The following is a 21,530-nucleotide window of genomic DNA, read 5'->3' on the forward strand; positions in this document are numbered from 1 at the left end:
AGGACCCAAGTTTGGTTCATTACCCACTCAGGAGGCTCACAGCTGCTTGGAATTCCAGCTCCAGGGGGATCCAGCACCTCTGGCCTCCATAGGCACCATACTCATATGGACATATTTACCCTCAGACATGCACATGCACGTAATTAAAAACTCACTTGGAACTTGGAAAGATTAAGACTAGGAAAGTGAAGCAAAAACTAAGGAAGGGCCCAGGTGGAGACAAAAGAGACACAGATGTTACACTGGATTTTGAAGTGGGCTCTTTTCATTTTTGGGATAGTTAGTGAAATGCTGATATCTGAAGACCAAGTGGCAGTGATCAATCAGTACTGATTTTCTAAATGTGGTTTTGAAGAATGTTTTCTTTGTTGGAAACACATTAACTAATTGGTAGTGATGAAGCACTATTTTGGTGTGGTTCAGGAAAAAAAAAAATGATTCTTTGTAGTATACTTTAAATTCTCGAAACATTTACTTTGAGATAGGATTGTATTGGTCATACCTTCTCAATGTTTTCCTCTTGATGTCATCTTTTTTAAAAGGTGGTTTTGAGACAGGGTCTCATGTTGTGGCTTTTGCTATGTAGCCCAGGCTCCCCTTGAACTCATGACAAGCTGTCTGTCTGGTTGTCGTTGTGTGTCACCATGCCCAGTTTTCCTTTGAATTTTCTCTAGCTTCAGTTGTGTTGGCTAGGCTGCCTATAAGACCACTATATTCATGAAGACTCCTCTTAATCACCCCAGTCTTTTCCTGTGTGGTGCTAATTTTTAATGCTTTTTCCTTGGCCTTCTCTTCTTTGTCATTCAATCATTTCTTCTAGTACTTTCAACTCTAGACTTTTGGCTTTGCATCTTTATCCTGTTGTATCTCTTTGATTTTTATAGGCCTACATTTTATCCAAACTTAGCTTTCTTAAGTATGAATGATCCTCAATGATTTAGCCCTGCTAAATCCATCTTAAGTTTAAAGTGATAAGTGAAAAAATGCGTTCATGGCAAGGAGGATGTGGCTCGGTGATAGAATGCTTACTAGCGCATACGAGGCCCTGGGGCCAACTCCAGCATTCAGAAAGAGGAAGATGCATTTAGTGAACCTAACCTTTGGGCGTCCTTGCTTAGCCACACAGCGCACAGTAGCATATTGCTTGGGAAACTGTGGCTGACTGGGAGCAATGGCTGTACAGCTGCCCAGCTCATCAGAGAGTTGTTCCATCATATGTCACTAGTCCAGGGATCAGGCAGAGGTCCGGTTTAGAGTGGGGTGCGTGATGAGTGTGTACTGCCTCCCCAAAACGGTAACAAACCACTGCAGATCTAGACAGTCTGTACTGCTCTCTCCATCAACCGAGGGCCTGTTGTATGTCTCAACCTTGGTTAACTCTCAAGGCTTACTAGTGTTTGTTCACATTTTGTGGAAGTGGAGTATAACTTTATTATTTATAGAAATAACAATGCAAGAAGGTATTATAATAGAAAATTGGAGAATCGTTGCCTCCTCCATTGGCTCAGGAACAGGCTTATAAACTTGTTTCCAGAAGAAAATGTAAGTCTTGTTAAAATAGAAAGTTGCGTGTTATGAAGTGAATTCCAGTTTGGTATGCAGTTCCATGGGGATATCAGCCAACAACATGGAGAATATTATCTTGTCTTCCAAATGTGTTGAGCGTAGAATATGTAGTGTTAGAGGTTATGAAAAATTATCTTCATTTTAAAATTGCCTAAGTTCTGACATGAACTAGTTACCGGACTCTGAGTATCTTCAGTTGGCCTGTTTAGCTTCGAACAGAACTCTGATTTTTAACAGATTGGTCAGTAAGAATAGAGATAGCAAGAGTTTAAGGCTGGGATGTAGCTCAGGCATAGGGAGTTAGCATAGCATTCATAAGGCTCTGGTTTAATTCCCAGAAAAAGTTTCCCATTTCAATTGTATTCATTTTAAAATGTAGATAAACATATTTCTTATCTAAACTTTCATCATATAACTTCTCTCCCTCTCTTCTCTCCCCGCCCCCCCTCCCCGTAGGATTAATGTTTCATATTCAAATTGTATGCCAGGCAGTATGAGTTACTGATGTGCAGAAATCCTTTTGGATATCTCAGATTTCTAATCATGGGAACATTCCAGGAAGGATTACAAATAACTCCTAAAATGCTTGGCTTTGGTGGGACATTACAGACTTTTGGCTTACTGAGCTCCTTCCTAGAGGAAGCATTTTTGCTGTGAATGAATCTCTCTGCATAGTGCAATAGATCATGGGGAGCCAAATGGCTCTTCCATAGTGGTTGAATACAGATCTGTGCATAATAAATCTTGATATTTAATTGGTGTTAATTTTAATATCATTCTTTTTCTTTGTTTTAAATGATTCTGTTTCAGGAGAACATTATTATTTGAAAAATCTTGGCCAGCAGACAGTCTCCAAAGAAATATAATTTAATGGTATATTGCCAAGAACATCTTATACAATTTAATACAAATTTCTTACTTAGGCCCAAATAGCTCATTTTATTTTCCCAGTTCTTTATTGATACCCTTTCTGCTGATTGCATTGGGTCAGTCAGATCTAAAAATGCATGTAGCTTATTAGGAGCTTCTTACCATTTAGGGACACAGCAACTTCACATGAGACAGTAAGAAAACCAGGAAAGGATATAATTTGGTATAAACTTAACTTTTTTATTCTTTGAAAATTTCATGCACATGTATAGTATATTTTAATTAATATTTTTAGCCAATCATGTTATAATTTTTGGTTACTTAGTAAATCAGTCTAATATATGTCTGAATTTGTTTTATGATTTCTGTGATTAAAAAAATGGTTGTAGGGTGTGGGGGAAATAACTCTGTTAGTAAAATGTTAGCTGTGTAAGCACTAAGGCCTGAGTTTGAGCCTTAGTACCCAGATAGGCCAGACATGGTGGCATGTGCCTGTGGTCCTAGTAATGCTGGGGTATCCGTGTCCACTGGCCAGCCAAACTACCCTATTTTGTAGGCTGGTAAGAGAGCCTGTCTTAAAAAAAAAAAGTGGTTAGTATGTAAGGCAAGGTGCCTGAGGTTGTCTTCTGGCTTCCATACGCACACCACACCTAAATATTTGTTTACCTGTACCTGCATGTCCATGTACGCATCTGCACCCACATGTATGTACATGTGCGCACGCACACACACACACATAACCTTTATAAATTAATTCAAAAGTAAACAGTACCATAAAAGCCAAGAGGACAGTTGCATTTAGGGGGAAAGTGTGTGTGTGTGTGTGTGTGTGTGTGTGAGAAAACAGATGACTTCTAGATAGCTGGCAAGATTCTCAATGTGTAAATAGACGTATGTAGGACGATGCTTTCCTTGGTCATTAAGTTGTACTTGTGTATGGTTCTCTGTTTTGAGTTATTCTAATTATAATTCTAAAGCAAAAACATTTAAATGACAACAAAGCATCTCCCCATTTTAGTATTTTAATGTGTGAAGCTGTTGAAGCTACTTGTTAAACTTTCACAGGAAGTTCAGTGAGGTGGATGTTTTTAAGGCTCCAGTTGGGTTGAGAGAGCAGAGGTACAAACAGCAAAGAGATGGTCAGGTGAGCACTACAGGGACAAGCGTGCAGCCTTAGTCACTTCAGCCTCTGGTGCATCTTCTCATCCTCACGTCGTGGGGAGAAGTGAGTGGAGCGCACTGTGTCCTTTTGTCATTTTGCCAGACTCTTCCATGTTCTGAGTTTAGTTAAAGACTAACTGGATTTGTGAGTGGTACAGAAACTTCTAAGTTCTCTTTTTCTGTTTTAATTATATGTTTGTCCATGTGTCTGTGTCTGAGAATGTGCACATGAGTGCAGGTGCTTTCAGAGGCCAGAAGAGGGCACAATATCCCCTTGGAGCTGGAGTTACAGGCAGTTGTGAGTTGCCTGACATGGGTGCTGGGAACTGAATGTGGGTCCCCTGCGTGAATAGTACATGCTCTAACTACTGAGCCATCTCTCCATACTAAAATGGTGTTTTTATTAGTGTGTTGTATGTATATTTTTGTTTGGGTGTGTGCACACTTATACGTGTGCACACGTCTGCACGTGCTTCCTCAGCCCAGAGGTCCACTTTGGCAATCTTCCTTAATTAAAGAAGAGTCTTTCATTGAGTCTAAAGCTCACCGATTTGGCTAGGGTGACTAGCCAATGAGCTTCAAGGATCCATCTGTTTCTACCCCCCTGCCCTGGTCCTTCAGTGCCATGTCCAGCTTTGTGCGGTGTTCGAGATCAAGCCCAGGGCTTCATGCATGACAAACAGGAACTCTGCCAATCGAGCTACGTCCCCAGCCTCCTACTTAGAGGATTTCTGCCATTATTTAAGGAAATGCTTTCTCAGTAATGTAATAAAAATGGAGGTATAGTTATAGATTGAAGTTTTTACTAATGTTCATGGTCATTTGACAGTTTTGAAGTAAATTAAAACTTTTTTTTTTCATTCCAGAGGCCTCTTTATCAGTATCCATGACAAAGGGCATATTGCTTCAGTTCTTAATGCATGGCCAGAAGATGTTGTCAAGGTAAGTTATTGGTGACTGCACTGAGGTAGTTTGCTCTCTTTCCTGTCCCATGACACATGTCATAGTCACGTTCTCATTGCTGTGAGCATCATTATCAGTGACTATCACCAACTAATCCTCTGGTTTTTCTGCAGTATTTAATTTTATTATAAAGCTATTAAGATACTGTTTTCCTGTCATTTCTAATTTCTTAGTGTTTTATTCTTTATAAAGTCATTATATGTATATAAACATATACATATACATGTGTTGAACATGTAGGGCATATTTTTTTAAAGCAAACTTCTTTATTGTATTTTTTGTGTTTAATGATCTAACAAGTTCAAGGTAGGTATAAGAAATCTATTAAATCAATCCTTTTATCCTTATGACCTTAAGAGGCTGTGAGTTAATTAAATTTAAAGTAATAATTTTTGAGGGTGTATATGTGCGTGTGGATGTGTGTATGCATGTGTGTGTGCGTGCATGTGTATGTGCGTGTGTGCGTGTGTGTGTGTGTGCGCGCGCACGTGTGTGTGTGTGTGTGTGTGTGTGTGTGTGTGTGTGTGTGTGTGTGATGTAAGTGTGGGTGCATTCATTCCATAACCTTGGTTATGGGATCTGAACTCTGGTCAGGCTTCTGTGGCCAGTGCTTACCAGCAGAGTCATTTCCCTGGCTTGATATTTACCATGACCAGAAATTTGGAGAGGATTTTAAGAATTAACAAGGTGGTTCACAAAATAGTTCTGGAGCGGAGTTCTAATCAGTGCTTTGTCATCGTACCAGCCAGGCTGTAGATAGTCGCCCTGCTTCCTGCTCTTCATCAGCACTAGCTGATCTCTGTGGTTGACTTTGTTAATAGTCTACCTTTATCCATGGACCCTCAAAGCCCTGTGTCCCTTTAAAAGCTTAGTATAGTGTTTGGCACAAGACACTAAAAAAGTCAGTGCTTGATTGGGATAGCATACCGAAGAGTAAGATATGATCTCTACCGTGGAGTTGAACACATGTAAGAGAGGCGGTTCTTAGATACAATGTAAAGTGCATGGTAGGATAGATGCTCTTTCTCAAGATATTTGATCACAGATTTTTTTTGCCCTGTTAGGACTCTTGAATGTTGAAATATTTCCAGTAAGGCATAAACTAACCTAAGATATAAATATCTCAAAATTTAAAAAAGATTTTCAATATATGATTATAATTATAACTTTGTAGATATATGCCTTCATAATTAGGTAATGGTATAGATGGGAGAGGAGCCTAGGGAATAAAAGTTAAGTATAACAACAGCAAAATGCTTTTAAAAAACATTTAAATCTTCATATTTAAAACATACTTCATTTAACATAGATGTTCCATCAAGTAAATGACAGTGTATACTATTTAAAACCTCCTTTTCAAAAAATTGAAACTGTTGAAAATTATACAGTTTTAGTGCTTTTAATGACCTGGAAAGCATTACTTGGATTATAGATAGTTTATATGATAAAATTACTATCTTTATAGAATACCCCACTAAAACACTTCTAAGTATAGGCAGGCCAGCTGGGTTCCCCCTGTTGAGAACTTCATTCATGAGCATTTGTATCATCAGCTGTGCATACAAGTCCCTCCGCCTAACACTATGACAGCACATTAAATAAAACAAGGTCTGTTAAATACACACCAGAATTATTTGGGCACTGAGAAATGGCCGTAAACTTAAAAAGGTTACAGTGCTCAATAATAGCATATGTATTACTGTAAATTAGAACTGCATTGAACTAATGGTGTGTGATTACGTTCTCTGTAAGAGCATGAATATATTGACCAATTGCATTTAGGGGAAATTGTGACTCCTTGCAATTTCACAGGGAAAAGTTTTTGAAGATGGAGTGTATGGAATATGCAAAAGAAATTTCACCTCTCCTTTAATGTATTTACTTTAACACAATTTTCCAATAGGTGTATTTTACAGTACACAAAAAAATTAAAGCAGCAGGTCTCAACAGTACATTTTAAAGCCCATCTGACCTTACAGTGTTGTAGAAAGAGCTCAGTGCTGAGGGCAGATCCAGGTTCTGGTTCCTTGGGACTGCCTAGGGGGCTCATCTATGCAAGGTAGTTTACTTTTCTGATTTTCCATTTCATGATCTATAAAGTAGGAGAAGGGGAAGGAGCATGATCTAGGCCCCCATTAAAACACTATGACTTTCTGAGGATAGGAATGGTAGCTACTTTTTTTTTTTAGAATTTGAAATATAAGTGCCGTAGTAAGTTCTTTCTTTATATATCATGATTTCACTTTATATACCCGTGGATATGTCTAGATTACTACTATTTATTAGCTGTTTACTGAGTCCTAAATGTTCTATCAGATGCTGGGATTACAGTAGTGAGCAAACAGAGCCACTCTGAAAAGCACATGTGTTAGTTTATTTTTAAACTAAGAAAGAGGGGCTGGATTGAGGCTCAGCAGTTATAAGCACTGGCTGCTCTTCTTGACCCCAGGCTGATTCCTAGCGCCCACCAAATCCAGTCCAAGGGAACCCAGTGCCCTTTTCTGCCCTCTGTGGGCATCAAGCATGTCTGATACACAGGCATACAAGCAGGCAAAACACCCAAACACATACAATAAGTGAATTCAAAATAAAATAAGAAATAGAAGCTTAAGTTCATTGCTATTCCATGGATAGTTTGAGTGAAGAATTTTAAATTTTCTAATAAATTACATTTAACTTATATTGTGGCCATGAATCATAGAATGAAGGCATTGGATGCATAAATTTTAATGATATTAAATTCTGTAAAGTAAGTCCTCCACATGAGTAACATATATGGTTCATTAATCTAAGTAAGTAGAAATAAGCTAAGCAGAATTCATCAGTTCTAGGAAAGGTCACCAGGTAATTAGTGTAGCAGACTGGACTGTGCTGCTCCGGGGATAACAGTACGGTGTCAGGTACTTCTGGGAGTAAGAGGTCAGAGCCTCTTGGAGCAGAGGTATGGCTTCCCCATCTACCTGGCACTTCTGCAATGCCTCATTATGGACGCCCCTGTCATTGCAGTGAGGGGCACTGGCTAGCCTGACAGGCGCCCTGTGTGTTTGGTTTGCATGTGAGCTCTAACTTCCCATCTTCCCTCTCGATTGAAGAGTAAGTATTTGGGTTGTTTGAATTTCTATCTCACACCTTCTCTTCTTTTTACAGTAATATAATTAATCATACATGTAACTATATAATGCTCAACACATATAGATCAAACCTGCTTCTTCTCTCCATTCTTCCCTAATGACTATGATTACATACAGTTTTTGTATATTTGATTTAGATTTGCTTGTAGCTCAGTGTCTCATTGCAGGGCATTCATTACCTTCAGGACTAGAGATCAGGAAAGAAGATGAACTTTTCATCTTTTTCTTTCTTCTAGGCTATCGTGGTGACTGATGGAGAACGTATTCTTGGCTTGGGAGACCTTGGTTGTAATGGGATGGGCATCCCTGTGGGTAAACTGGCCCTGTACACAGCGTGTGGAGGGGTGAATCCACAGCAGTGTTTACCTGTCATTTTGGATGTGGGAACAGAAAATGAGGTAAATGTTGAGTATATAAAGCAGCTAGCTGTTTTAAAAAGTGGTGCCAAATTCTGCATTTTGAGATTGTATTGTATTTCATGAACTTCATAAAATTCACTCATTTTTTCTAGGTTACCCCACTCCCCTAGACTCTGCCCCCAATTTTATAAGGAAATTACTTTCCTCATCTCTATATGGTTTATTTGCCTTAGAGGTCTCAAATTCTTTGATAAGTATTGATGCCATTATTATTTGAAGCACACGAATTACTCTAAGATACCATAATTTCTTTCTAATTATTATCTTTACATTGTACAGGAAATAATTCCATAAGTCTTATTAAATTGAATCAGCTTGCAACCTTACTATTCTGAAAGTCTGTATTGAATCTGTGGTAGATGATTTGGAGTTCAACTTTTCTTACTTCCACATTAATATTTTAGAAGAATTCCATCAGTAATTTAAACATCTCTTACATTTCTTATCATGTACAAGTAAAATCATATTTGGCTCCTATGCATGAATGCTTATTTAACCTTTATCCAAGGAAATATTTTGATTTAAAATGTGGCTTCTATTTTCTTTTTCAGTACTAATAGAAATGACTTAGTTATTAAAGCTAACCTGTTTTAACATAAAATTCTGTGTATGAATTAATATTAAGATTTCATTTTAATTTTTGTATATTTTAAAACAAGCTGAGATGGTATAAGGAAGTCAGTAAAACCTACAAGATCTATGGTGTATCTTGAAAATTCTAGGAGTTATTGAAGAGGAATGGAAACTATGAAATAAGTATATAATAATTTAAACAGTTTTAAACCTGGGCTTTTATTTATTTTTATTCATTTGTATGAATATTTTGTTTGCACGAATGTGTTTGCACCACATACATGCCTGACGTCCATGATGTTAGAAGTAGGTGTCAGATCCCCTGGAACTGGAGTTAGAGATGGTTGTGAGCCATGTGGGTTCTGGGAACTGACCCAGGTCCTCTGCAAGAACAGCCAGTGCTCTTAGACAAAGGACTGCTCTTAACCTCCAGTCTCCACCTGGACCTTTTTGCAAGGCTCTCCATATCATGTGGACATAGAGAAACTTGATCCCTGGGATCTACAATAGAGAGTCTTGCATTGATAGATTGCACAAGTTCTCAGAAACAAATGATTCATGAAAGTGGGTCTTAGAATTGTCAAGTTGACTGGTTGCCTTGGATTTTTCATATTATCTGTTCTTATCACATTATATTGGAGAAATTTGCCTGCTATTTATTTTTCAATATTTACTTCCATATATGTCCTTCAGTGTTAAAAGTAGTGTTGTTGTATTCTTATTTTTTTTGCATGAGTATATGGGTGTGATGTGCATGTGTGTATCTGGTTTTTGTGTGTGTGAGCATCTGTGTGTAGGTGCCCATGTGTGTGTGTGTGAGCATATGTGTGTAGGTGCCCGTGCATGTGTGTGTGAGATGTGTGTAGCCACCCATGTGTGTGTTGGAGGGATCATATGTGTGTAGGTGCCCGTGTGTGTGTGGATGTGGAAATCAGAGGTTAATTGGGTGGCTAGTCACAAAAAGGTTTTCACAATAACATTATTCTTGTTGCTTCCTTTTGTGACAGCCTATAAACTAGAATAATATTCAATTCCTTCCTTTTTCTCCTGTTTTGTTTCGGTGAGAATACAAAGTAATAGGGTCCATCACCGTGTCCTCATACGTGTCTGACATTGTAACTTGCTCGCACTTGTCCCCCCACCACTGTCCTCCCACATCCCCCTCCTCCCCTGGCTGGTTCCTTTTTAAATTGCATTTTGTATATATTAATTTTTGACATTCAAATCTCTAAAAATGTACTCCTTTTTCAAGTATATCTTAATTTTCTTAATTAAATTTTTATGATAAAAAGAACAAACTATTTCTGACAAGTACTTTATTATAATTGAAGAATTACATAGCATTCTAATTTATTTCAAAAACTGTCATTTTCATACATCTTAAGATCAACTATTATAATTATTTTTCTCTTTTTTTGCATTTATTTGTGTGTGTCTCTGTGTGTGTACATGTCTGTGTGCGTGTCTGTGTGCGTGTCTGTGTGTGTGTCTGTGTGCGTGTCTGTGTGTGTGTGTGTGTGTGTATGTGTGTGTGTGTGTGCACGTGTCTGTGTGCGTATATAAGACAGAGTGGACAGACTGTGGGAGTTTGCTCTTTCCTTCTACTCTGTGAGTTCTGGAATTGAACCCAGGACATCTGGCTTAGTGGAAAATGCCCTTGCCCACGGAGCAGCCTCAATTACACTTCTTTATGTTATGTATTTCAATTATCAGTGTGGGAAAGAATAGGAGAAAAGCGAAGGGATGCATTTTTCCTCAACTGTTTTTCTTTCTCTTTTTTTTTCTAAATCTCATATTAGAGGCTAAATATATTCCAGACTTGGAGAAAGTATTTTAATATTGGCAGCCATTAGTAGTACATTGGCAGTTTAACCTCGGCTGCCCACAAGCCTGCCAGTGGGTTGTTTAAAGAGTTTTTATGCCTTAAGGAACAGCTGAGCTTTACAACAGTCCTGGGTTTCAGGCTCTTTATTTTACATTTATGTCATTTAACATGTTAGCTTCCAGTGAGCAAAAACCTTAACTACTTGTTAAGCAGTACATTGCGGGTAAGATGTATTGGTCAAACCAAGGGGATTTCACAATGAGAAAGAGTGCTATTAATAATTATACCAGGATAACAGGCGTGCACTTGGCTGTGGTTTCTATTGGCTTTAAGTAAACCCTACTTCAGAAGATTCAAATAATTGAACCATCTTAATATCACCACACCTGAAAGAATGTATTTGTCTATAACAAAGTGTTTCCAAACCCAGTGGCTTAAGATCATTACTGTTTTATTAATGCTTATGACCCTGTGAACTTTAGTTTGGTCTGGATGGATAGGAAAATTTAGATGGCTAGGACAAGTGTGCTTTTTCTCCATCTAAATTCTCACTCATAAATTATTTACATTTTGCATACACAATATGAGGATTTCCATCTCACTCTATCAGGCTTTCATCTCAGTAACAGGGATGGATCTGAAGTTAGGGTCTTCTCATCCAGATCAGTTCTAGGTGAGGCTTGGGGTTGGCTTCTTAACTGTGGCTCTTTTCATGTGTTCTCACACCAGACTGACAGTGATGAGTCAGGGACAGAATAATGGCCAGCATTGCTGATAAAAGCTGGAAAATAGGAGTCCTATGGTTCTAGAAGGTCCACAGCCAGTAAAACCCCCTGGACATCAAGCCCCCTTTGTAGGGCCCAGTTTTGTCTCCTCAGAGTGAGTTTCTGTAGCTCACTGTTTTCAGGTTTTTGCTTTTGCCCTCCTGTGAGTTCTTATTCTGCCCTCTGAAATATCCTTTCCTTTTCCTAAGAAAACCATTTAACACCATTTAGAGGTTTTCAAAATCAGTGCTTTATAGTTTCCAGTGTTCAAGTCTTACACATCTGTTGATAAATATTTCTCTGTGAATTTTGTGGTTTGGATTACTGTTGTAAAATAGAGTTATAATTTGTTTTTCAACTGTCCACTACAAATATGATAAGATACATTTATTTCTGCATATTGTTCTTATATCCTATGACTATATTAAGTTAATATACATTTTGGATTTGATGATTACTGCTATTTTCTATTTTCATAATTATATGTATACAAATACAGAGTGCTAGTTCTTCCCTTTCCAGTCTGCATGCTTGTCTTTTTCTTACCTTATTGTAATGGCTAGCATCTCTAGTGTAATGATGAAGAAAAGTCATAAGGACAGATTGAAGCATGATCCTAATTAGTCTTAACTATAAAAACCTGGAGTCAGATATTAGGGTGAAAGCTGAAAGATCAGAGAGGCAGAGCAGCCAGCCACTAGAGACTTCTTACCTCCACAAATTATCAGACCATATGGGGGCAAGATCCTGTCTCCACCTGCCTTAAACTCCTGTCTCCTCCTTCCTAGTGCTGGGATCAAAAGCTTGAGCCTCTCAAATGCTTCAATCAAAGTCATGAGCCTCCCAGGTGCTGGGATTCAAGGTGTGATCCACCACTGCCTGGCTCTGTTTCTTTTTTAGACGGGCTCAATCTCATGTAGTCCAGGATGGCCTTGAACTTCTGATCTTCCTGTTTCCTTCTTCCAAGTGCTAGGATTAGAGGTATGTGCCACCACTGCCTGGCCTCTGTGGTTAACTAGTGACTAGCTCTACCCCCTGATTTCCAGGCAAGCTTTATTTGTCAGAACACAAAATATTATACAACAGATACTTTTGCATTGCTCTGAATCTGAAAATAATTAGCTATGTTTTTCATAGATATTCTTAATTTACTAAGAGTTTTTGCTACTAATGGGCATGTTTTATGCTATCTATATTATATCTCAGTTTAACAATTGACTTGAAATGTTAAGGATTGCTTATGACAATACTTGAACAGAATAATGCTGTCTCGGGTCCTTCAGTTTAAAAACAACTTAGTCAAGGCTAAAAATATTCTCTCTTCAGTAAGTCAGTAGTCCTATAACAAGTGTTATAGGACTCAAAATGCTTGAAGATTTCAGTTTTTGGAAATGGAAATAAATCTATGAAGAGAAAGAGAATTGTTATCTTTCCATCCATAAAGCTGTTGTAAATCTTTAAAACTTACAATTATTTCTGTGTGTGATAAATTTCACCTATAAAAGCTGAATGGAACTTTTTAAATAAGCACCACTGGCATGTTTTAATTACTTTTCTTTTCCCCAGACTAACCCAGAATGTTTTAACATTTAGTAATTATCTTTCTTGTTTTGGATATGGACAGTATGGGCTCTGTGAAGCATTAAGTAGGTAGTGACGGTGGGCTAATTATGAATCAGTTTGCCGAGATTTAATTTTTGTTTCTACTTCTTATAGAGATGACAAAACAGGCTAAAGAAAAGTCAGTGACTTTCTCATTGCTAATTCTTTTGATGGCAACTGTTTTCTTCACACTAGGAGTTACTTAAAGATCCGTTGTACATTGGGCTGCGGCAGAGGAGAGTGAGAGGTTCTGAATATGACAAGTTTTTGGATGAATTCATGGAGGCAGTTTCTTCCAAGTATGTATAATCTTTATTTTATCTGTATTTGAGTTGAATTTCCAAAGTCTGAAACCAAACTGCATAACTATTAAAATCTCCCAAGTTTGATTGAGTGTGGTTTAATAAATAGATTTGATATGAATGAAAGAAAACTACCTCCCCCACCTCCCGGCCCCATAACGTTTCCTGGCTAAGAGGTAGCATCATGTATCTGTCCTCCAAAGCTATCTCTGTTTATAGCTGTGAAGGAGCCTTGTCTTTAGACGTATTCTTTGTTGCTATGGAAATACACGATGGTCTCCGGGTGTACTACACTGAACTCACACATCACTTCTGAAATGCATGCTGATGGGAAGTAGGGATCTGGCCAATGACAGTAAATACAAGAAGGAAACCTTTCCCCTTTTTACATTTTTGGCAGTCTACTTCTTTCTGGCTGCTGGTAAAATCTGCTCTTCATTCATGTTTGTGGCTGATATTGGACCCTTTTGTGGTAGGAGAAGGAAGAGGTGGGACTGAGTGTGAGCTATCCAACCCCAGAGCCTGTAATGGAGGGAGAACCAGGCCATCCATCATATTTATGCATCTCTGCTTAAATCTACAGGATTTGATTAAATATACTACTGTATTTTCACCTAATGTAGTATATAATGTAGCATTTGATTGCAAGCCTATGGAACTCTAAGACTTTCAGACTTTTTCCTTGAGAAAGAGATTCTGCGATAATTTTACTAATATCTTCAGGAATTTTTCATGCCAGCCAACAGTCATTCATTTTGTTAGTGTGCATCCATAAAACCATTATTGTTTAAAAATACATATGTACTTGGTGATTTGTTTGTAAATAACTTTATCACTGGGATCCCATGTGACTAGAGTTGTCCTTTTGTTTCTTGTAATTTAAAGTTGTAACCAACAGAAGAAAACACTTTTTCATCAGCCTGCACAGTATTAAATACATTGAATTGTTCGTTATGGCATTCAATGCAGAGTATACTTTCAAGTTGGTATGGAGTACTTTTAAAAGTTTGATGGTTTGTTACTTTCCTACTTCGACATTAAGCTATGTTTATGCATAGAAATAGTTGAGAAACTTTAAGATCAAAAATATGTAATACCATTCATTTCTACTTAATATTCACATGTAATTTTAAATGTTTTATCCTAAAATCTTACATAAGGTTGTGATTATCAACTTTCTAAATAACAGCATAATCCAGAGATTGTTTAGGTAGTGCCATGAAGTCACTAAAGAAAGGAAATGAAACTTGCAACATATTTGCCTCACCCTCAGTTTGTGAAATTAAAATCTACCTAAAGAAGATAAGTTCATTATATTTCCAGGGAACTTATTGCACAAGTTGTAAGCTCTTAAATGTTGATGCATAGAGGAAGACTGTGTGGGAACAATGGAAAGCTTTCTGGAGAAACTGGCATAGGAACCAAGTTGCAATGATCTTTTTCAGTGCAGGATCAGATTTAAAAAAACCTTACATTTTTAATATTAAAATGGGGGATTACAGGGCTGGAAAGATGGCTCAGTGGTTAAGAGCACTGGCTGCTCTTCCAGAGGATCTGAGTTCAATTCCCAGTAGCCATATGGTGACTCACAACTGTCTGTAACTCCAGTTCCAGGGGGATCTGACACCCTTACACAGTCATATACACAGGCGAAACACTAATGCACATAAAATAAAATCATTAAAAAATTATTTAAGATATATGGAAAGAAAATGGGGATTAATAGGCTCAACACTAATTTTTAATGCAGAAAACATCTATAGTCAGGCATGCTTGCTCATCAGTATAATCCTAGGAATTTGGAAACTGAAGCAGGAGGATTGCTTTGAGTTCCAGTTCATCCTACACTATATAATGAGACTGCTCAAAGCAAAAATGGGGAAAAGGATAATATATCTGGAGGAAGTTGGGAGGTGTACTTCTGAGCCCTTCCCAGAGAAAAGTAACAGAGACTTAAAAAATATCACTTTGATATTATCCCTTCACAAGCTGTCTAGAAGTGAAACCAAGCATTATCCAATTAGGGCAACGAAGATAAGTTCAATTTACAAGGAAACATAACGGAAATTCACAGTTGGGGTGTAACTGTTGCAGCTGGAGTTACAGGACCCCAGACTTCGATGGGATGTATTGAGTGCTTTTGGGACCAATGCCTGTAGGAGGGAGAAGGAAGAACAGACATGAAGTAAGGGAGAAGCTTTGCTGCAGCGCAGACCCCACACACCTGGGGTCCAGCATTTGGGGCCACCCTGTGTGCTGCTGAGATTGCTAGCAGCCACTAGTTTTGCTGTGTCCCCAGCACCAAAACCATTCTGGCTTCTTAACTTACTATGTTAGCAGTCATGGGTGGGTAGAGTGGAATCAAATCATCTTTGTTTGCTCTGTGGGAGCTCTTGCCATATAGGTCAAGGACTTGTAGATAGTGTGACACACTTATGAAGCATGAAATCAGAACATCTCAGTTGAGAAATCCTTCACAGGATAGACTTATGGTCTCATTCCAGCTTTTCTGAGTGCCTGGTTGGGGCTCCATTTATTACTGACCTTCATATTGCTTCTGAGAAGGGAAGGGAGTGGGAGCGTCTCCAGATATCACTGTAGACTCTGGCCAAAGTCCTCAAGGCGTCTCTGCACTTTCCCCCAGTGGAGCTACCTGAGTAAGCATCCTAGATCCCTCTGAAGAACTGGGGTATGACTGCCGTGTATTCTTGCCAAAGTATTGCGAAGTCTTGCCTTCTGGAAACTAGGCCTCTTCTGCCCATGACTTCTGGGTAAAAGATTAGCTCAAGTTTGGAAATTGCACAAGCAATTGCAACTTTATTGTGTTAACGGCCTTCAGTTGTGTAGCTGTTTGCCTTTGATTCTTTTGATGGCAAGCACTGAGTGGCAGACTCTGGGAAAGCTGTTCCGTTGGCTCTCATAACTGCATCATTCTCACGTCCACACTGTTGTTGCCCCCTGAATCACAGCTGCACCCATCGGGCTTCTTCCTGGAGTGCTATCATCCTTCTCACTGCTTATCAGTAAGCCTAGTTATATACCAGCTTTGTTTTCTGTCCATTCTGGCCTCCTGAGGGCCAGGAAGAAACTTTTCAGTAATTTGGAGACTTCTCATCAGCAAATTCCATGTGGCTTTGGTACTTGGTATTTTTTTTTGTCATTGTTATAGAACATAGTCATCAGTTTTGTGTGTGTGTGTGTGTGTGTGTGTGTAGTTTGTACATTCCAGAATGTCTTTCTCTGAACCTAAATCCCCGCTTCTGCCATCCATGGCAATTTTTCTGGCATCTCAGCCTCATTCAGTATGAGCCATTGGTTTGGGTAGGCATCTAGAAGTCATCTTAGTAGTCACTTTGTGTCATCTCTAGGAATTCTTGCCAGCTGTTAAATTCTGCATCTCAGGAAACTGTCTGAAAAATCACTACCTAACATTAGGGTTCAGTATCTGATAAAATACCCCCAGAATTAAACTCAATTGCAGTCTTCCTGGCTAATACAAGCTATCTAAATCTGTTCCTCTGGAATACAGTTGCTCTCTTCCTTTCTGAGTCCCGGCATGCCCTGCATGGTGTCTGATGTGATATGATGCTCTTACAGGCCTGAGAGGGTTCTGGGGGAGATTCAGGAATTGATGGGGGTTAGAGGGGTGCATACTGTCTCCTGGAGGGAAAGCCTCTGTCTTCAAATGACAATGAGGAGAAAGAAGAAGACTGCTCTTGTGAGGTCATAAAATGGTGTTGACTCTGAGAGTCAAGATTTGGGGAGATCAAGCCTCCCCATGCAGTAAGAGCCCATTCACTCTACTAAGACTCAGGGGTAGCAGATTTGCCTGTGTGGGAATCTTGGATGCTCACTGCTGGCTAAGCACCCTGTTCTTGTCATCAGGGTCTTCTCCTAAGGAACCACAGGATCTGAAAGTCTCTTTGTCTTTGGCCCTCATGTTGACAGTTACTTGCCCTCAAGTCTTGTGTTTTTTCCTATTATCCTTTGAGTGTGATTTCTCAGAAACTCTTAAGTAACATTCCAGTTAACATTCTCTTGTCCTGATATACTGAGCAGGTCACCTCAGGAGAGCATTTTAACAGTTGGACTGCCACCTTGTGCTGTGGATTATTTATTACCGGTGACAGGATCCTTATGGCCATCAAAGGCTGACATAGGTCAGAGGACCCATCTTCTCACCTGCTTTTCCAGACCAGTCCTGGTACCAGATGTCATAGACTAGGTTACCTGGGAGGCATATTCTGAAATGAAACTCAGTGTTTAAGGATTTTGCAAGAAGTGCCTTTGAGGTTAACTCCCGGGGAAGGAAGACAAAGGGCATGGCTTTGAGCAGGAGAGGCTGAGTGGTTCTGCAGGTACAGCAGCCTCCGCTCCCTGCCCACAGAGAGTGGCACTGGCTGCGTTGCTGCTCTGTGGCTGCACTGGCCTAGCCTGTGTGCTTCTGTGTCAGTGAGTAATTGGGTGTAGGTCATCCTGGGAAAGAACAGGCCGTGCTTGGTCATGAAGTGGCTCTCTGTGGCTAAGGTGATCCCTGGCATCACAGTGGGTAATCTGGGTACCATTTCGTGTGTCTAGTACAGTGACTGAATCAAGAAGTGTTAAGTGGCCTCAGTATTAACTAAAACCTTTAGTAGTGTAGTCCATAGTATTCCTTAGTACTTTCTACTTGTGGCTGGAGAGATGGCTCAGTGGTTAAGAGCACAGGCTGCTTTTCCAGAGGACCGGGATTCAATCCCCAGCACCCACAGGGCAGCTCACAACTATCTGTAACTCCAGTTCCAGGGGATCCTACAGCCTCACACAGACATACATGCAGACAAAAATACCAATGCACATGAAATAAAAATAAATAGTTTAAAAAATTTGTCTGTTCAACAGTTTTATTTCCTGACCTTAGTAATTCCATGCCTGAGATTATAAATAAAAAAACTTACTCAGAATATAGATAAAGACTTTAATCTCTAGACTGTTCACTGAGCATCTTTGTGACAGAAGTTCTTCACTTTCCTCTGTGATTTCATACCCTCCTCACCTCTTACCAAGCGCTCTTTTGGACTTTTCTTGGCTTTTTCCTTTTCTTTCTCCTGAAACCTTAATATAAACTGTTTGTCTCTGCTTCTTGGTGATCTCATTTAATCAGAGATCTTTTTGTTTGTCACTCTTAAAGTCTGGATTTCTAGCTTGGACATCTCTCAGTTCTAGAATGTGTAGTGAGCCTCCTTACTGACATTCCTGCTTGCATCTGTAGTGGAGCAAGCATATATAACGAGTCTGATTTTGGACACCTGCTCTTGCACCACCCAGAAGCCAGCTTCTGCCTCACCCTTTCCATCTCACTACATGACAGCCATTCTTCCTCTTCCTCAGAATAAGAATTCCACTCCATACAAAGCCTGTCTGCAAAGCTTTTGCAACTTCAGCATATCCAGGATTTAACCATGTTTTCATTGCCTGTTACTTCGCCTCTCTTCTTGGGATTATTGTGGTTTCCTAACTGGTTTCCCCACCTCTCCACTTGTTGCTCTCCAGAGGCCAAGGTGGGTCTATGTTGAGTAATTTCTTTGCTCAGAACTTGGCAAGCCTTACCATTGCCTTCAGGATGAGAAGGGGCTTTGTACTAACGCAAAAGATCCTGTGCCACCTGGCTTCCTGGTGCCTTCCTGCCGTTGTTATGTTTTCCCTTGCCTTTGTTAATACGGCCTGCTCTTCTCTTTAGCTGAAGTGAGGTCAAGGAGTGTTGTGTCATCTGCTTGGAATTCTACCATCATCTGTGTCTCTGCCTGGTTTCCCACTAGGCTAACTGTTCCACCTTTGAAATTTGCAGAGATTAAATGAGATCATCAGTGAAGCTTGCTTTGACCAATTTGCTTAAAATGTTACTCTTAACTCATTTTTTTCATTCTCTGCACCAATCAATGCTAGATTTGTTTATATACAATCTCTTGTGTTCAGTGTAGATCCATACACCATGAAAACAGAGCACCTCCTCTTCCCTTCACGGCCACACCCATAGTTTCTTAGATGTCACCTGGTGTGCCGTAAGTACTCAGTTTGTGAGATAGATGATAGAATTTGATGTATTTCATATATATAACTTAAAATAGAGGTATGAATAGAGAAATTCTGACATGTTAAAAAAAAGCCTTTTCATGTGACTTAACTTTAAGAAATAGTAAAGTGCTCTCCTACATATTATATTTAGTACACACTGCTAGTATAGTGTACACACTGCTAAGGTTATATTAAAATTAACACAATATGAGGCTGTCTGTGGTTGAGTTTGTCTTGTGACTGTACTACTTATCATGTCTCTCTTTTCCCAGAATAGTTAGAAAAGTAGTGACAGCTTCTATGGCGTTCTCTATATGGGAATTTTTCTGAAGATTGTTAATTAAATGAGTAAAAATAATCCTCAGCTCTCAACCACCTACTTCCTGGATTATGTGGGATTATGATGTTCAGCTACTAAATTTTAAAAATAATAATTAAAAAAGAACTGTTCACCAAGGATTGTTTTTTAAAAAGTTGTCCTCTAAGTGTTTAAAATTAAAAGTCACTGGGAAGCATTGGGAATGACTACAAAGACACTTAGAATATTTAGAAAACTTTCTGCACTCTTGGCTGCCTCGTGGGTTTCATTTAATTTGTTGTATAACGTTTAGGAGAAATAATCTTTGTCTGAAGCCATGCTACCTGCACCTGCTGCAAGGTATGATGATGGAGCTGTTATAGGCTGTCACTTTCTTTGTTGGGTCACCGTTGAACTAAAGCCTTTACTGTGTACATAAAGCATAGCAGATACTGCAGAGCATCTACTAAGTTGCCCACAATTCTTAAAGATCACATACCGGGTTTCAGAGAAACAAAGTACATAGCCCTCGAGTTAGCATGAACATTTCTACCAAATGTATTTTTAATTATTGTTGTTAATACCCTCTTTTTTTCTAAATTCTCCATTTGTAAACCTACGTGTTCCTCATCCTCACACAGGACTGTTGCAGTGTGTGAATGTGTGCTTGTGTGCTCAGACATGCAATGTATAGGTCTGACTCTTAGAACAGGAATGTTAGAAATGCAATTTTTTTCAGCTTCTAGAGCCCATGTCTCAAGACATGTGAGAGGAGATACCTGGGCTTCTAAATCAGTGCTTAGGTCCATCTACTACATTTGTAGTCTAAGGAAATTATTTGCCTTCCTTGAAGCTTGGTTTCTTGCCCCATAAATTTTAGGAAAATAGTATGCAGGAAAATTGTGGTGGTTGAGATAGCAGTACAGATACAGTTACCTTTATTAAGTGCTGGAAATAGCAACTGTGATTTTTAATTCTTAGGAAGGATGGCCGAAAACTTTAGTTTAATATGGATGGAACATTCGATACTTGAAATGATCTAAACCATGATAGTGATAAAATCACTCTGGTTGTTATGCTCTGTGGCCACTCCATCACTCACTCCATGGAAAGATGAGGGTACAGTGATGAGGGAAGAGGGATTGGAACTCAACATTTCTGTGTTCCAACTTGGGCTGCAGCGGAAGCACTAACACTGCATAGCTTTTGATACTCTGAGAAGCAGTGCCACAGCCTTTGACGCATTAGTGAGTCAGTTGAAAGTGTTCGTTTCCGCATTGTATAGTTGGACTTAGAATAATTCTCATTCGGCATGTTAAACTGTTTTTCGTATAAATGTCAGCTTTCCCTTGCTGCTTGACGTTTTTCACTGAGCGCAGGAGTCAAGTTTGGCAGAACACCTGACCCAGGAGGGAGAACTTCGTAAGCTTTGCCTTGCATTCCTTTGTTGTTGTTTTAGTAACATATTTTTGTTTTTATATCCCAATCATAATTTCCCCTTCCTCCTCTCTTCCCTCCTATTCCCATCCTCATTTCCCCTTCCAGGCTCCTCCTTCTTCCACTGGCAATGTTCATTCTATTTCCCCTTCACAGTGAGATTCATGTACCTGCCTCTCCCTGCTTCTGACCCGCACCCCCACCCTACCCCCGGCTCAGCCCTCCTTGTTACGTAGCTTCTCTGGGTCTGTGGGTTGTAGCATAGTTCTCCTTTACTTGATGGCTAATAATTCACTTATAAGTGAATATACACGTTTGTCATTCTGGGTCTGGGTTACCTCACTAAGGATGATCTTTTCTAGTTCCATCCATTTGCCTGCAAATTTCATGACGTTACTGTTTTTAACAGCTGGGTAATGCTCCACTGTGTATATGTACCACATTTTCTTTATCCATTCTTTTGTTGAGGAACATCTAGGTTGTTTCCGGGTTCTGGCTATTATGAATAAAGCTGCACTGCACATAGTTGTGCAAGTGTCCTCATGGCACCATGGAGGATCCTTTG

The 21,530-nt window shown here is 39.3% G+C and overlaps 1 protein-coding gene across 1 annotated transcript in view; it reads left to right on the top strand.

Annotated features, from left to right (window-relative positions):
• Positions 1–21,530, top strand: part of Me1 (malic enzyme 1) — a 115,338-nt gene that overhangs the window by 41,447 nt on the left and 52,361 nt on the right. Inside the window, exons 4-6 of the mRNA XM_076576733.1 lie at positions 4,464–4,539; positions 7,928–8,089; positions 13,070–13,173. Of these exons, the coding sequence (XP_076432848.1) occupies positions 4,464–4,539; positions 7,928–8,089; positions 13,070–13,173 (342 nt within the window). The remainder of the gene's footprint in view (positions 1–4,463; positions 4,540–7,927; positions 8,090–13,069; positions 13,174–21,530) is intronic.

Source organism: Peromyscus maniculatus, chromosome 7, assembly GCF_049852395.1.
Source record: "Peromyscus maniculatus bairdii isolate BWxNUB_F1_BW_parent chromosome 7, HU_Pman_BW_mat_3.1, whole genome shotgun sequence".
NCBI classification, from domain to species: domain Eukaryota; kingdom Metazoa; phylum Chordata; class Mammalia; order Rodentia; family Cricetidae; genus Peromyscus; species Peromyscus maniculatus.